General features: G+C 37.2%; 1 protein-coding gene across 1 annotated transcript in view; it reads left to right on the top strand.

Annotated features, from left to right (window-relative positions):
* Window positions 1–16,725, top strand: part of LOC109680654 (vomeronasal type-2 receptor 116-like) — a 49,308-nt gene extending 32,583 nt beyond the window's left edge. The window contains exons 2-6 of the mRNA XM_074077819.1: window positions 4,936–5,227; window positions 5,591–6,397; window positions 7,113–7,340; window positions 8,082–8,205; window positions 15,797–16,725. Of these exons, the coding sequence (XP_073933920.1) occupies window positions 4,936–5,227; window positions 5,591–6,397; window positions 7,113–7,340; window positions 8,082–8,205; window positions 15,797–16,725 (2,380 nt within the window). The remainder of the gene's footprint in view (window positions 1–4,935; window positions 5,228–5,590; window positions 6,398–7,112; window positions 7,341–8,081; window positions 8,206–15,796) is intronic.
* Window positions 16,726–17,032: the final 307 nt, after the last annotated feature.

Below are 17,032 nucleotides of genomic sequence, written 5' to 3'. Positions count from 1 at the left end.
TACTTTTATTGCATTGTGATCAGATAGTATGTATGGTATAATTTGTATTTTCTTATATTTTCCGAGACATTCTTTGTGCCCTAGCATATGACCTATTTTGCCGAAGGTTCCTTGGGATGCTGAGAAGAATGTATATTGTGTAGAAGTTGGATGAAATGTTCTGTAGACATCAAGTAGGTCCATTTGATCTTTGTATATTTTAGATCTATGATTTCTTTATTGAGTTTTTTTTTGGATGACCTATCTTTTGATAATGGAGTGTTAAAGTCTCCCATGACCACAGTGTTGTAGTTAATACATGTTTGTTGGTCCTTCAGGGTATGTTTGATGAAATTGGGTGCATGATATTGGCTACATATAGGTTGGTAATTGTTATTTTCTTCTTGTTTATTTCCCCTTTTATTAGTATGGAATGTCCTTCTTTATCTCATTTGATCAATGTAAGTTTGAAGTCTACTTTATCAGAGGTAAGTATTGCTACTCCTGCCTGCTTTCAGGGTCCATTGTCTTGGTAAATCTTCTACCAGACTTTCATCATAATGTTTTGCTTATTTCGGTTAGTGCGATGGGTCTCCTGACAACAAATTATTGGGTCTTACTTTTTAATCAATTTCATCAAATGGTGCCTTTTGATGGGTGAATTAAGTCCATTAACATTAAGTGTTAGTACTAGGAGGTATGTGGTGATTCCTGTCATTTAGTTGTCTTAGTTGTTTGAAGGTTTGATTGTGTGTACCTAAGTTGAGATTACTCTCTACTTTCTTGCTCTTTCTTCTCCTGTGATTTGGGACTGCCTGCCCTGTCCTGGTTTTGTTTGCTTTCAGCTTCTGTGTGCAAATCCCTTGAAGAATATTTTGTAGTGGTGGCTTTGTGGTCACATATTGTTTTAGTTTCTGCTTATCGTGGAAGACTTTTATTGCTTCATCAATATTGAATGATAGTTTTGCTGGGTAGAGTATCCTGGGGTTGAAGTTATTTTCATTCAGTGCCCAGAAGACCTCACCCTAAGCTCTTCTTGCTTTTAATGTTTCTGTTGAGAAGTCTGCTGTGTTTTTGATGGGTTTACCTTTGCATGTTATTTCTTTTTTCTCTCTTACAGCCTTCAATATTCTTTCTCTATCCGTTTTCTTCAATTCCCTCTGAATCCTGTATTAATTTATTTTTGGGGGGAGAAAGGTTTCCATGTCTTTTTTGTCTTCCCACCACTGCATTTGGTGCTGTTTCTGTCTTTGGTCTGTGTGTAATTTAGTATTAGCTAACTTACAATATTAGACCTAACAAAACAAAGAAAGAAAGAAAGAAAAAAGAAAAGGAAAAAAAAAGAGAGTACCCAAGAACTCAACTGGGACAGGTGGTGGACACACAAACAGGGAACAAAACAAACATACAAACACATAAATTAAATTCCAGGTTCAAGAACAATAGAATTTCAGTCTTAGTAATTCTGGTGTTACTCTTTCTGCATCCAGTCCTGGTTTTGGTATGTAAGCAGAAGCTCTGTCTAAGTTTCACCAGGTGGTTAGGGAGACTCACCAGTATTTTTCCCCTGTCTTTCGGTGGCAGCTGCTTAGTTAGCTCCACCCTCAATGAAGTGTGGCTTGTCCTCAGATTCCAGAGATCAGCTCTGTGGACCACTAGCCATCCTGCTTTGGAGTTGGGTTTTCACTGTGTTTGTTTACTGGGGGCTTGTTTCTTTGCTTCACACCTTTTCTTTGGGGCAAGGTCAGAGATCCATCAGCTGGCTCTCTGCTGTCAGCATGTTATGCTGGTTTTCTGACTGTTTTCCAATTTTGAAATGTTGTTTGACTTTGGATGTTACTCACTGGCTCAGGAGATGAGCTTTGTGGATAGCTATCTGCCCTATTTCAGGCAGCGGCTTATCACCTGCCCACTGTTGGCCCTTCTGCATTCCAGTCTTTGTTTACTGAACTTTCACATGGAGATCATCTCCTTGCCCCTCCTCCATTCTCAGATGTGCTCAGAGCACCCTATCCCCTCTGCTGTGTGTTCCTTTTCAGTTCCTTGTTTATTATTCTTTTTTTTTACTGTGGGGCAGAGTTCAGTCTGTCCAGGGGGCTATGCTGGTTTATCTCAAGGGTAGCTGTGGGAATACCACGTGCCACTTATTTTCTCACCAGTTGTTTTTTTGTCTCCAAAGCAGGTTTGGAGCCGGCATCTGAGGTGTGGCAGCCATCCTGTTTTCTCATTGTAATGCATTGTAAACAAGCTTTGTACAGGCTGGGGGTCCAGGGTGTCAGAATTTAGATTCTTCTTGGTCAAATACCTTTAAATAATAGCAAATTAACATAAAAATTATACAAACATAGAAATAAACAAAAATGAGAGACTGGATAGTCATAAGAAATATAGGGGTAAAATACAACAAATATACATATAAATGTATCAGAATGTCATAATGAAAACCATTCTTTATATATATATATATATATGAATATACATAAGTATATTTATATGTGTGGATACACAATATACAATAAATGCAGCGTGTATTTGTATATATATATATTTCCATGTGAAAATTTCACCATGGTATTTCTTATATAATGTCAGTGTTGATACATTCTGTCATATTTGTTTCCCTAGGGAAATCCTTATTCTTCCTTCATTGCAAATGAAGAGCTCTTTGTCTTACAGGTTTTTGTTTTTGCTGTTGTTCTTATTGTTGTTGTTGTTGTTCTTCTTCTTCTTCACTATTGTGAAATTCAACTAGCACTACTGCTTCTATGTTTGTGCTGAAAACCCATCTCAGGGCAGCAGTGTTAAACTTACATTTATTTTTTACTCTTCTTTTTAAGGCTTGAGAATCTTCTCTTTATCTTTCACCTGTGAGAACTTCATTATACTATGGCTTCAGGCAGACTTGGTTTTGCTTTCTTGTGAATGGTTAATTTTGATCATCCTGTACCTTGATATTTGTGTCTTTCTCTATGTTGGGGAGTTTTAACATTATAATTTATTTGAATAAACTTCTTACATTTTTGTCCTTCTCAACTGGTTCTTGAATTGCAATAGTGCAAATATTTGGTCTTTTATACTTTTTCAAAGAAGCAATAAGCCTTTGTCAACTTCTTCATTATTGTTCTCCTTCAATTGTGTATTTTAAATAGCCGGTCTCTACGAACATTCATCTTTCTTTTGTTGATCTACCTTGCTATTTTTCTCTTCTATCACATTTTTTGAGTTTGTTGAATGTATTTATCAGCTCAAGAAATTCTGTTTAATATTTTTTATTCTCTCTTTGTTTTAATTAAGTTTTTCAGTAGACTAATGAAATATTTCTCTCTTTTTTTAAATTCCAGTTCATGTATTTGTTTCCTTAAAATGGCTTGTTTAATTCTCTGACTTTTCTCCCCTAACAAATAGTTCCTGATTATACACTGTTGTCTCATCTGGAGAATGAGGTGAGGTTATAATTTCCTGAAAGGTTCGTGATGCTTTTTGACATGGGAAATCATTTGGGCTTTCAACTATCACGTATTTATTTACTTCAGTCTTCCTTCCTTTTCTGGCTTCTTTTCGGCCTGTGTTTCCAGAAATTCTAAGAATTTGGTATGTTTTGTCAGAGCCTGTTGTCAATTACACTATTTCTCTGGAAAGGTTTGTAGGGAACGATTTGGTGATATATTATTATTGTATCATTAGTGAACACAAAGAAAAATCCAGTTTGTCACACATAATCTGTTGCTGTATTGAAAATGAAAACCTCAACAATGGAGTGCATAGAGAAGTATATAAACATATGAACCTCTCCCTGGGGATAGGGTAGGCCCAGATACCTCATCCACAGTTACTAGTCTGAGGTTGTAAACTGTGTGATGCTGCCTGTTTCTGAAACTAATTACTGTAGTTTGACCAGTTCCAAGTTTCACTGTCATTCCTATGGCCACCAAAGCGATCAGGCTGTGTCACATAAAAATCCTTTACTCACCAAGACTAACACATCCTGAATTAAAACAAGGCCTACTCTTCTCTTCACTTCCTATTGTTGAAGTTGACCTAGACCCAAAACTGCTGCCACCAGCCACAGATGATGTGAAAGGGAGTAGTAAATGTGCAAGATATGGGCACTACATTTCTTCCAGATGCAGTACAGGTATTCTAGAAGCTCTACACTGCAGGGCTGTGTGATTTATATCAGCCCAGTGTTTGAAATCAACACACTAAGAATGAGTTCAAGAATCAAAATTATAATCTTACTATCTGGACTTACCCACAATAAACATTGTCTCACACCACATTATGAAGACTGAGTTTGAAGTAGTGGTTGTAAAGAAGACCACTGGCCACCTAGGCTGATGTTAATGGATATGTTCAAGTCTGAAGGTCACAAGGATCTCTGATAGTGGTTAGGCAAGCAAAAACAAAATTTGTATTCCCAGGGAGTAGGTGAATGTTAAGAAGTTGTGATTTCTTATAATCACATAACAGACTGGGTCAATTTAACAACACATATACACTTTCACACATGTGGCACAGGAAAACCAAAGCATAATGTACCACAAATTTGCATTGAGATAACAAAGCATCTCCCCTTCCTTCTCCCTCACTCTCCCTTCCCTCTCCCTCTCCATCTTCCCTCTTCCTGTCCCTCTACAGCCCTTTCACTCTTGCTTTCCCCTTCCTCCTCTCCCTACACTTCTCTGTCTCAACACACTTTCTTTCTCTCTCCCTCTCCCTCTCCCTTCCTTTCCTTGTTCATACAAGTACTTGAATCTCATTTACAGAAGATTATTTTTTATGACCTCAACTAAACTTAAATAAGAACTTACATTCTTAATGAATATGCATAGACACAGATTATGTGACATATTATTTTAGAGACACATGTGTTCAATGCACAGAAGTCATTGATTTGAATTTAAACATATCACATATTTATTATTCCTAATGGAGAAAACAATGGTCTCTATTTAGGCTTTCCTTAAGGAACTACCAGTTTGTACTTGCCATGGATTTTGCCATTGAGGAGATCAACAAGAACCCCCTTCTTCTACAGAACATGTCTCTGGGATTTGATATTTATAATGTCCTACACACTGAATGGAGGACATTAGAGCCACCCTTCTATTGGCTTTTTCTGTCTGACAAAGTTGTTCCTAATTACAACTGTAGAAGAGAGAGCAAATCTGTAGCAGCACTTACAGGACCTTCATGGATAATATCTGCCAATACTGGGACACTGCTGCAGCTCTACAAAATTCCACAGGTAAGGGTGTGGGTGGGATGGGAAGAGATGAAACCATGGCTTCTTTTGTGCAATTGACAGGTGTCAGGAAGAAGAAAAGGAGGAGGCTGTTTTGATGAAGTTCTCCATTCTTAATGTCAAAGAGTTTGTGGAAGACCCATGTTCCTTTTGTTTGGAACACAGAAGAGGGAGAAATTGAAGCAGACACAGGGCTTTCTTAGATTTCTGAGACTGACGTATGGTTTTCCAGAGAGTTCTCATAGAGTGTAATGAGCAAGCCTTACTTTCTACCTCTTTTCCTCAGGCTTAGTATGTACCAGGCCTCAGCTTGTACTTCTTGACTGTCCTCTTTTTCATGTGGCTTCAATTTCCTTCTCCCTTTAGCTTACCTTTGGGTCTTTTGATCCTATCCTGAGTGATCATGACAAGTTCACATCTCTCTATCAGATGGCTCCCAAAGAAACATCTCTGGTCCTTGGCATGGTCTCCTTGATGCTTCATTTCAGATGGACCTGGGTGGGGCTCTTCATTTCAGAAGACCACAGAGGTTTTCAGATTCTCTCAGACCTGAGAGAAGAGATGGACAAGCATAGAATCTGTGTAGCCTTTGTGGAAATGATCCCAGTCTCTACAGTGTCCTTTTTCCCAAAAACCTGGTCAAAACATCACCAGGTTATAAAATCATCAGCAAATGTGATGATCCTTTATGGTGACAGTGATTTCCTGGAAGTTTTAATGAATACTTTGAGGGAGATTTTAATGACAGGCAAAGTCTGGATCCTGAATTCTCAATGGGATGTAATTAGAAGTCATATCCATCTCATTTTAGACTCATTCCATGGACAACTCATTTTTTCACACCACCATGGAGACATTTCTGGTTTCAGAAATTTCATCCAGTCAGCTAACCCTTCCAAATATCCAGATGACTTTTACCTGGTTAGTCTATTTTTAGTGTTTTTAAATTGCTCATTTTCTGAGTCTCAGTGTGGAACTTATAAGAAATGTCCACACAATGCCTCCTTGACCTGGTTGCCTGGGAATCGTTTTGAAACAGCCATGAGTGAAGAGAGTTACAATATTTACAATGCTGTGTATGCTGTGGCCCACACCCTTCAAGAGATGCTACTTCATCAAATCCAAATGCAAACAGTGGGAAATGGAAAGTGGATGGTGTTTTCCCCTTCTCAGGTAAAGACTTTTTCATTGGAAGGTACATGACATCAGGAACATCTCTTTGTGAACTGATTTCAAAGACAAGCTAAGTAGTTTGTGATACATTTCAGAAAGCACAATAGAAAGTATACATTTTTCACTTCCTAGGAGATAACTAGACCTGGGCAGATGTATACTTGAATACCAGGGAGCCATGTGTCAAAAAGAAATATGTTTTAGTTCCACGTCAAGGTTTTCTGTTTTAAATGACTTCAACAACCTACATGGAAAATGTTTTCAATAGGATAAAGCCAACATTTCAGAAACAGTTTCTTAAATAACAAGAAAGAGAATGAGGTCTTCGAGTGCCTAAGACCTGCTAGAGGCTGTAGTGGGTATTTTATATTAATGATTTTATTTAATTCCAGTTTAGGTGTTAATGAACCCATTTGATAGTTGAATCTCTAGATTCATTCATAAAATACATGCAACTAGGTTTTTCCAGGAAGTTAAAAATGATCGAATTCCCCAGAATCACTCATTATAGTTAAGTGTGACATAGGTGTTTTGTGTTTGATACTCTGATGTGTGTCCAGCATTTGATATCATGATATTTTAGTTCTCTAGCTTTTCCTTTGTACTACATCATTTCTGTAATGCATTATGAACACAATTAAGAACTTTGCTCAGTTCAGATTTTCTGTCTTAACCATGGAATCCACTTCACCTTAGGATGATGCATCTCTTTTAGCTGCACCCCTTTATGAAGAGCATTCAGTTTAAGAACCCTGCAGGAGACCAAGTGACTTTGGATGAGAAAAGGAAATTGGAGGCAGAGTATGACATTCTCAACTTTTGGAATTTTCCAGAAGGTCTTAGACATAAGGTGAAAGTAGGAAAGTTTTCCCCATATGGTCTACATGGTCAACAATTATCTCTACATGAGGATCTGATAGAGTGGAACTCGCGAACTTTAGAGGTGGGTTGGATCAAGTCATAAAGCTTTGAATTTCACACATCAATAAGCTATACTTGTTCAGAGTTAATATTCCTAATATTGATTCATGATCCAGCAATGTTCATTTAATAACGTCCAATTTAAAGATTTTTCTTATTAATTCAATCATGGGTGAGAAAGGAACACATTTGTTTACCAACATGTTTCTGTGTTCATATTTTGCAATCCTAAAATACACACAATATCTGTTTTTCTTGGCTGTCCCTCACTGTGACAAAATGAATGAGAAAATCAACATCTAGGGATAAAGGGTTTATTCAGTTAAGAGTTGTGAAAGTGTCCGTCTTGAACTGGGCCTGGTAATTTAAGGTCTATGGCAAGGCAGACCATTATGGTTGGAGCAGGTAGCATAGCAAGTACACACCTCATGGCAACAGAGGTACCAAGAGAGAGAGAGGATTGGCCCTGGGGTACCAATATCACTTATAACTGAATACTTGTAATTACCAAATTTCCTCCCACTAGTTTCAATGCTTAAAGGATTGATAGTTTCTAAAAAAACAGCAGTCCTTGTGACCAAGACTTTTACACATAAGCCATTGTGTCATGTCGTGGCTAGAGTCTAATAATGTACAATGAATTTGAAGTATTTTTGTAGAGAAAATTACTATTTCTTATTGATCCAATTCAATAAACACTGTAATTTTTGAAATACTATGGAAATGTCTGAGCAACCACCAATACATATCTGATTTTCCTCAGAATCCTCACTCTGTTTGCAGCAAGAGTTGTGGACCTGGATTCAGGAATTCCCCTCAGCAGGGAAAGGCTCCCTGTTGCTTTGATTGCATCCCTTGCCCTGACAATGAGATTTCTAATGGGACAGGTAAGTCTGTGACTTATGAAGAAACTCCCACCCATCCTAAATAGTTTCCGATATTCCTTGAAGAGGGAAATGCCCTACAAGTGGAATGCATAGGCAAGATCTTCCTACATCCATTGGCAAGTGAAATGACACAAAGGATCACATTGACCTTTGAAACAGCACAGCCCATATACCATGATTTTCATATTTGATTCATTGCTATATCAATTGTATGCATTACCTTCTCAAGAAAACACCTTCCACCACTTCTCTCTATGCAATTTTCATCTCTGTCATGGAATTTGGGAGAAATATTATGGAAAAATACCTTCCTATTTGTACCTCACAGTGAATACATGGTTTTTGCACATGTCTATTTTCTGAGTGCTTGTCAAAATGCTTGACAAAGACCAAGTGTTCAGAAAATTTTTGTTTGGTTTAAGGGGTAGGATTATGTATATTGTAAGAAACTTTTTAAAACTTCAGTTAGCAGACCTGGGTGCTGGTGGATTACACCTATAATCCTAGCTTCTTGAGAGCTGAGATCAGAGGATTACAGTTCAAGACCAGCCCAAGCAAACAGTGTGTGAGATCCTGTAGCAAAAATAACCAGATGAAAATGGATTGGAGCTGTGACCACGTGGTGGAGTGCTTGCTTTATAAGTACAAAACCCTCAGTTTCAACCCCAGCCCCTCCAAAGAAAACAAACCAACACTCCATATGTAAAAAGACATGCAACTAATAATGACATGAACACAAACCAACGTAATAGGTCTACAATGAATACAGAGACCTACTGGAAAAGTGTCATAAATTTGTACAGAGATACATGAACACTAATATTATGTTAGATGAGTGGGGGAAATGTCAACTAGATTTTTATGCTATGAATTCTTGTAATAATCACAAAACCTGAAAATGGTTCCATTTGGCAGAAACCCACAGAAAGTTGGATGGAATGATGTAGAATAGAGATACAAATAGATATTGAACCTTTCAGGATGCCACAGTTAGCATATTACATTTACAATGTCCAGATTTATGTTAAATAATACATGCTAGAAACACTTCTACATCACAGTTTTTCATTTCCTTTATGATTCATATACCTTATTTAAGCAGCATAGTTGCATGATTTCAATTTCACTTTTAAATATATTGAGATTGACAACACAGTGCAGATGCAATTAATTTTCATTTTTAATTCTTTATGACCACAGGGTTTAATGTAGGTTCACTCTGTTCAGACAAAGAACTCTCTATAAACAATGTCACTATCTTCAAGTTTACATATTAACAAATCCTTGTTTACATATATCACAGTTTAAAGAACACTTTAAATAAAGATTATAAATGATGAAAACATGAAAATATTATGAATGGACTTGAGGGGTTGGAATAAATACTCAGGCATAAAATCAGGAATGCCAGACATTGTTTATAACAAGTACCTATCATAATACAGAAAAGGAAAAGCAACCTAAAGACAAAGAAACAAGAGAATCAATACAACAAGAAAATATATTTAGTAAATTAACACAACAAAGGAAAATCAAAGTTAAGGGGTATTCTAATATAAATAAATATGATAAAAAATCTTAATAAGACTGTTCACCAAGAAAGAAAAACTTTGTAACAGGACATCATTTGTGAAATTCTGCAGCCCAAGACTATACTTTCAGTAACAGAAATGAACACATAGTTTACAAATTGACTTATTGATTGATTAATTGATTGATTAAAGACTCCAGGCTCTAAACACGAAAACTTGGTCTTGCTAGGCAAGTGCTCTATCACTTGAACTATAGTCCTAGTCTTTTTTTGCTTCAGTTAATTTGTAGACAGATACATGCTTTTTGCCTTGCAGTGTGATCAGCCTAAATTGGGAACACAGGTGCCAACATCACTCCAAGCTTATTTGTTGACATGGGATCTGAGTTTTTCCCCAGGCTGGTCTTGAAATGCAATCCCCCCTGTCTTTACCTCCTGAGTAGCTTGGATTTCAGCCTTGGTCCCGTGCAACAAGCATAAAGATATTTTTCAGAAACAGAACATACAACAAGCAGGAGTAGCAATACTTATCTCTGACAAAGTAGACTTCAAACCTACATTGATCAAACGAGATAAAGAAGGACATTCCATACTAATAAAAGGGGAAATAGACAAAAAGGAAATAATAATCATCAATCTGTACGCACCCAATGTCAACGCACCCAATTTCATCAAACATACCCTGAAAGACCTAAAAGCATATATAAACGCCAACACAGTGGTTGTGGGAGACTTTAACACTCCATTATCATCAATAGATAGGTCATCCAAACAAAGAATCAATAAAGAAATCCAAGATCTAAAATATGCAATAGATCAAGTGGACCTAGTAGATGTCTACAGAACATTTCATCCAACCTCTACACAATATACATTCTTCTCAGCAGCCCATGGAACCTTCTCCAAAATAGATCATATCCTAGGGCACAAAGCAAGCCTCAGCAAATATAAGAAAATAGAAATAATACCATGCATACTATCTGACCACAATGCAGTAAAAGTAGAACTCAACAACAAAAGTAAAGACAAAAAACATGCAAACAGCTGGAAACTAAATAACTCATTACTTAATGAAGAATGGATCATCGATGCAATAAAAGAGGAAATGAAAAAGTTCCTAGAAGTCAATGAAAATGAAAACACAACCTACCGGAACCTATGGGACACAGCTAAGGCAGTCTTGAGAGGAAAGTTTATAGCCATGAGTGCATATATTAAAAAGATTGAAAGATCCCAAATCAATGACCTAATGATACATCTCAAACTCCTAGAAAAACAAGAACAAGCAAATCCCAAAACAAATAGAAGGAGAGAAATAATAAAAATAAGAGCTGAAATCAACGAAATAGAAACCAAAAAAACCATACAAAGAATTAATGAAACAAAAAGTTGGTTCTTTGAAAAAATAAACAAGATCGATAGACCCCTGGCAAACCTGACTAAAATGAGGAGAGAAAAAACCCAAATTAGTAGAATCAGGAATGGAAAAGGGGAGATAACAACAAACACCATGGAAGTCCAGGAAATCATCAGAGACTACTTTGAGAACCTGTATTCAAATAAATTTGAAAATCTAAAAGAAATGGACAGATTTCTAGATACATATGATCTCCAAAACTGAACGAAGAGGAAATTAATCACCTGAATAGACCTATAACACAAAATGAAATTGAAGCAGCAATCAAAAGTCTCCCCAAAAAGAAAAGTCCAGGACCTGATGGATTCTCTGCTGAATTCTATCAGACCTTTAAAGAAGAATTGATACCAACCCTCCTTAAACTGTTCCATGAAATAGAAAGGGAAGGAAAACTGCCAAACACATTTTATGAAGCCAGTATTACACTTATCCCAAAACCAGGCAAAGACACCTCCAAAAAGGAGAACTATAGGCCAATCTCCTTAATGAACATTGATGCAAAAATCCTCAATAAAATAATGGCAAATCGAATTCAGCAACACATCAAAAAGATTATTCACCACGACCAGGTAGGCTTCATCCCAGGGATGCAGGGGTGGTTCAACATACAAAAATCAATAAACGTAATAAACCACATTAACAGAAGCAAAGACAAAAACCACTTGATCATCTCAATAGATGCAGAAAAAGCCTTTGATAAGATCCAACATCATTTCATGATAAAAGCTCTAAGGAAACTAGGAATAGAGGGAAAGTATCCCAACATTATAAAAGCTATATATGACAAACCTACAGCCAGCATAATACTTAACAGAGAAAAATTAAAACCATTCCCTCTAAAATCAGGAACCAGAAAAGGATGCCCACTATCTCCACTCCCATTCAACATAGTACTGGAATTCCTAGCCAGAGCAATTGGCAAGAAGAAGGAATAAAAGGAATACAAATAGGAAAAGAAACTGTCAAAATATCCCTATTTGCAGACGACATGATCCTATACCTTAAAGACCCAAAAAACTCTACTCAGAAGCTTCTAGACATCATCAATAGCTATAGCAAGGTAGCAGGATATAAAATCAACATAGAAAAATCATTAGCATTTCTATACACTAACAATGAGCAAACGGAAAAAGAATGTATGAAAACAATTCCATTTACAATAGCCTCAAAAAAAAATCAAATACCTAGGTGTAAATCTAACAAAAGATGTGAAAGACCTCTACAAGGAAAACTATAAACTTCTGAAGAAAGAGATTGAGGAAGACTATAGAAAGTGGAGAGATCTCCCATGCTCATGGATTGGTAGAATCAACATAGTAAAAATGTCTATACTCCCCAAAGTAATCTACATGTTTAATGCAATTCCCATCAAAATTCCAATGACATTCATCAAAGAGATTGAAAAATCTACTGTTAAATTTATATGGAAACACAAGAGGCCACGAATAGCCAAGGCAATACTCAGTCAAAAGAACAATGCAGGAGGTATCACGATACCTGACTTCAAACTATGTTACAAAGCAATAACAATAAAAACAGCATGGTACTGGCACAAAAACAGACATGAAGACCAGTGGAACAGAATAGATGATCCAGATATGAAGCCACACAAGTATGAGCAACTTATCTTTGACAAAGGAGCTAAAAATATACGATGGAGAAATAGCAGCCTCTTCAACAAAAACTGCTGGGAAAACTGGTTAGCAGTCTGCAAAAAACTGAAACTAGATCCATGTATATCACCCTATACCAAGATTAACTCAAAATGGATCAAGGGTCTTAATATCAGACCCCAAACTCTTAAGTTGATACAAGAAAGAGTAGGAAATACTCTGGAGTTAGTAGGTATAGGTAAGAACTTTCTCAATGAATCCCCAGCAGCACAGCAACTAAGAGATAGCATAGATAAATGGGACCTCATAAAACTAAAAAGCTTCTGTTCATCAAAAGAAATGGTCTCTAAACTGAAGAGGACACCCACAGAGTGGGAGAAAATATTTGCCAATTATACATCAGACAAAGGACTGATAACCAGAATATACAGGGAACTTAAAAAGCTAAATTCTCCCAAAACTAATGAACCAATAAAGAAATGGGCATGTGAACTAAACAGAACTTTCTCAAAAGAAGAAATTCAAATGGCCAGAAAACACATGAAAAAATGCTCACCATCTCTAGCAATAAATGAAATGCAAATTAAAACCACACTAAGATTCCACCTCACCCCTGTTAGAATAGCCATCATCAGCAACACCACCACCAACAGGTGTTGGCGAGGATGCGGGGAAAAAGGAACCCTCTTACACTGTTGGTGGGAATGTAGACTAGTACAACCACTCTTTAAGAAAATTTGGAGGCTACTTAAAAAGCTGGACATCGATCTACCATTTGATCCAGCAATACCACTCTTGGGGATATACCTAAAAGACTGTTACTCCAGAGGCACCTGCACATCCATGTTTATTGCAGCACTATTCACAATAGCCAAGTTATGGAAACAGCCAAGATGCCCCAGCACTGACGAATGGATTAAGAAAATGTGGTATCTATACACAATGGAATTTTATGCAGCCATGAAGAAGAACGAAATGTTATCATTCGCTGGTAAATGGATGGAATTGGAGAACATCATTCTGAGTGAGGTTAGCCTGGCTCAAAAGACCAAAAATCGTATGTTCTCCCTCATATGTGGACATTAGATCAAGGGCAAACACAACAAGGGGATTGGACTATGAGCACATGATAAAAGCGAGAGCACACAAGGGAGGGGTGAGGATAGGTAAGACACCTAAAAAACTAGCTAGCATTTGTTGCCCTTAATGCAGAGAAATTAAAGCAGATACCTTAAAGAAACTGAGGCCAATAGGAAAAGGGGACCAGGAACTAGAGAAAAGGTTAGATTAAAAAGAATTAACCTAGAAGGTAACACCCACGCACAGGAAATCAATGTGAGTCAATGCCCTGTATAGCTATCTTTATCTCAACCAGCAAAACCCCTTGTTCCTTCCTATTATTGCTTATACTCTCTCTACAACAAAATTAGAGATAAGGGCAAAATAGTTTCTGCTGGGTATTGAGGGGGGGAGCGGGAGGGGGTGGAGTGGGTGGTAAGGGAGGGGGTGGGGGCAGGGGGGAGAAATGAACCAAGCCTTGTATGCACATATGAATAATAAAAGAAAAATGAAAAAAAAAAAAAAAACGAATGCCAGACATTGTTTATAACAAGTACCTATCATAATACAGAAAAGGAAAAGCAACCTAAAGATAAAGAAACAAGAGAATCAATACAACAAGAAAATATATTTAGTAAATTAACACAACGAAGGAAAATCAAAGTTAAGGGGTATTCTAATATGAATAAATATGATAAAAAATCTTAATAAGACTGTTCACCAAGAAAGAAAAACTTTGTAACAGGACATCATTTGTGAAATTCTGCAGCCCAAGACAATACTTTCAGTAACAGAAATGGACACATAGTTTACGAATTGACTTATTGATTGATTAATGACTCCAGGCTCTAAACTCGAAAACTTGGTCTTGCTAGGCAAGTGCTCTATCACTTGAACTATAGTCCTAGTCTTTTTTTGCTTCAGTTAATTTGTAGACAGATACATGCTTTTTGCCTTGCAGTGTGATCAGCCTAAATTGGGAACACAGGTGCCAACATCACTCCAAGCTTATTTGTTGACATGGGATCTGAGTTTTTCCCCAGGCTGGTCTTGAAATGCAATCCCCCCTGTCTTTACCTCCTGAGTAGCTTGGATTTCAGCCTTGGTCCCGTGCAACAAGCATAAAATATTTTCAGAAAAAGAACATATAACATGAATATGTTCGTACAATAGTGTTTTCCATGAAATTGAGGTAAATTGTGAAATTAATCATTGAATTTACTTATGATGTAATATGAGGCTAGTATATATGAATGTATTATATTCTACATAGTAGTTGTAAGTCGTAAGTGAATTTTTTAAACAATGACATTTACTATATCTTAATGTATATGCTCCCTAGGCCTAAAAATCATACTTGCTTTGAAAGACTCTTGACATTAACAAAACATGTGTAGAATAACGGCAAATAGACTGAAATTAGTGCAGGTCTAAGTAGGATTATGAAAGGACAAACTCATACTAGAAAGACCTTAGTACCCTACAAATAAATGTATTGATTCAGTGCAAGTGTACTCTAACCTAGAACATGCATATGGTGAAAATTACATTGAGTTACAGGATGTTGAGACTTCTTCACCCAGTTAAAAAGTGTTATTGATTGCCTCTATTTTCTGGAAATTATTAATTATCTATCTCATAATAAAAGGGAACATAATTCTAAATAAACTTGGGGTGTTTGTGAATAAAACATGATATAATTTATAGAGGTTTTATTTGGTGAGCTAGGAATAACTTTAGTGTTTTTTGAGAGTTCCAAAATGGTGTCATGAATATGTCAAATAAGTCAAGGAAGTTAAAGTGACATTGTTTGTGCTACCATAACAAAAACGGGAAGTGTTTGATTGGAATTATTTGCAGTGTAGAATTCATTTTTAACTAAAGCAACAAAAGAGGAAAAGTTTACCATTGTGCTGGAGGGGAGGGGTGTCAACTGAACCTTGACTAATGGTAACCTGCACTCATCACCAGACATGGATCAGTGTGTGAAGTGTGCAGATCATCAATATGCAAACCGAGACAAAAACCACTGCCTCCAAAAATCTGTGACCTTTCTGGGTTATGAAGATCCCTTGGGTTTGGCTCTGGCCTGCATGGCTGTGATCTTCTCTGTACTCACAGCTGCTGTTCTTGTGGTCTTCATGAAACACAGAGACACTCCCATTGTCAAGGCCAATAACAGGGCTCTCACCTACATCCTGCTCATCTCCCTCACCTTCTGCTTTCTCTGTCCCTTGCTCTTCATTGGCCGTCCTAGCATGGCCACCTGCATCCTCCAGCAGACTACATTTGGAATTGTGTTCACAGTGGTTACTTCCACTGTCATGGCCAAAACTCTCACTGTGATTCTGGCATTTAATGTCACGTCTCCAGGGAAAAGGATGAGGTGGCTGTTGGTATCAAGAACACCTAACTACCTTATTCCCATCTGCACACTGATCCAACTGACTGCCTGTTTAATCTGGCTTGGAACCTCTCCACCCTTCATTGACACAGACACAAACTCGGAACATGGCCACATCATCATCGTGTGTAACAAGGGATCACTTGTGGCCTTTTACTGCATCCTGGGATACCTAACTTTCCTGGCTTTTGGGAGCTTCACTGTGGCTTTTCTAGCAAGGAACCTTCCTGACACATTCAATGAAGCCAAGTTCCTGACGTTCAGCATGCTGGTGTTCTGTAGTGTCTGGGTCACCTTCCTCCCTGTCTACCACAGCACCAAGGGAAGGGTCATGGTGGCCGTGGAGGTCTTCTCCATCTTGGCCTCCAGTGCAGGGATCTTAGGCTTCATCTTTGGTCCCAAGTGCTACATTATTTTGTTAAGGCCAGAGAGAAACACTCTATATGGCTTCAGGAATAAAACCCATTCTATGTACAATGAAGGTTCTGAAAGTTAAATTCATGTGTATATTAAACAAAAATCAAAAATAAAACTAAACCATTCTAGCAGTTAGATATGAGAGTAAAACTTGTGGTTTACTTCAGTCTACTGAAAACTCATGCTACTTCTTCTATCAGGATTAGAATTTCTATACGTTGCATTTCTTATTTTCAACATTTGATTGTGATGTTGTTATTCACTTTGTGTCATTGATTGTGCAATCAACCCTGCAAATACTACTGGCTTATACTTCTAATCTCCACAATGATGTTTTCTGCCTTTTGGTACTTATAGTTACTTTCCTCCATTTTCAGATTATATGA

This window comes from Castor canadensis, chromosome 6 (assembly GCF_047511655.1).
Source record: "Castor canadensis chromosome 6, mCasCan1.hap1v2, whole genome shotgun sequence".
Taxonomy (NCBI): Eukaryota; Metazoa; Chordata; class Mammalia; order Rodentia; family Castoridae; genus Castor; species Castor canadensis.
The sequence above is the reverse complement of the archived record's forward strand: the minus strand, read 5'-3'. Positions and strand labels throughout refer to the sequence as shown.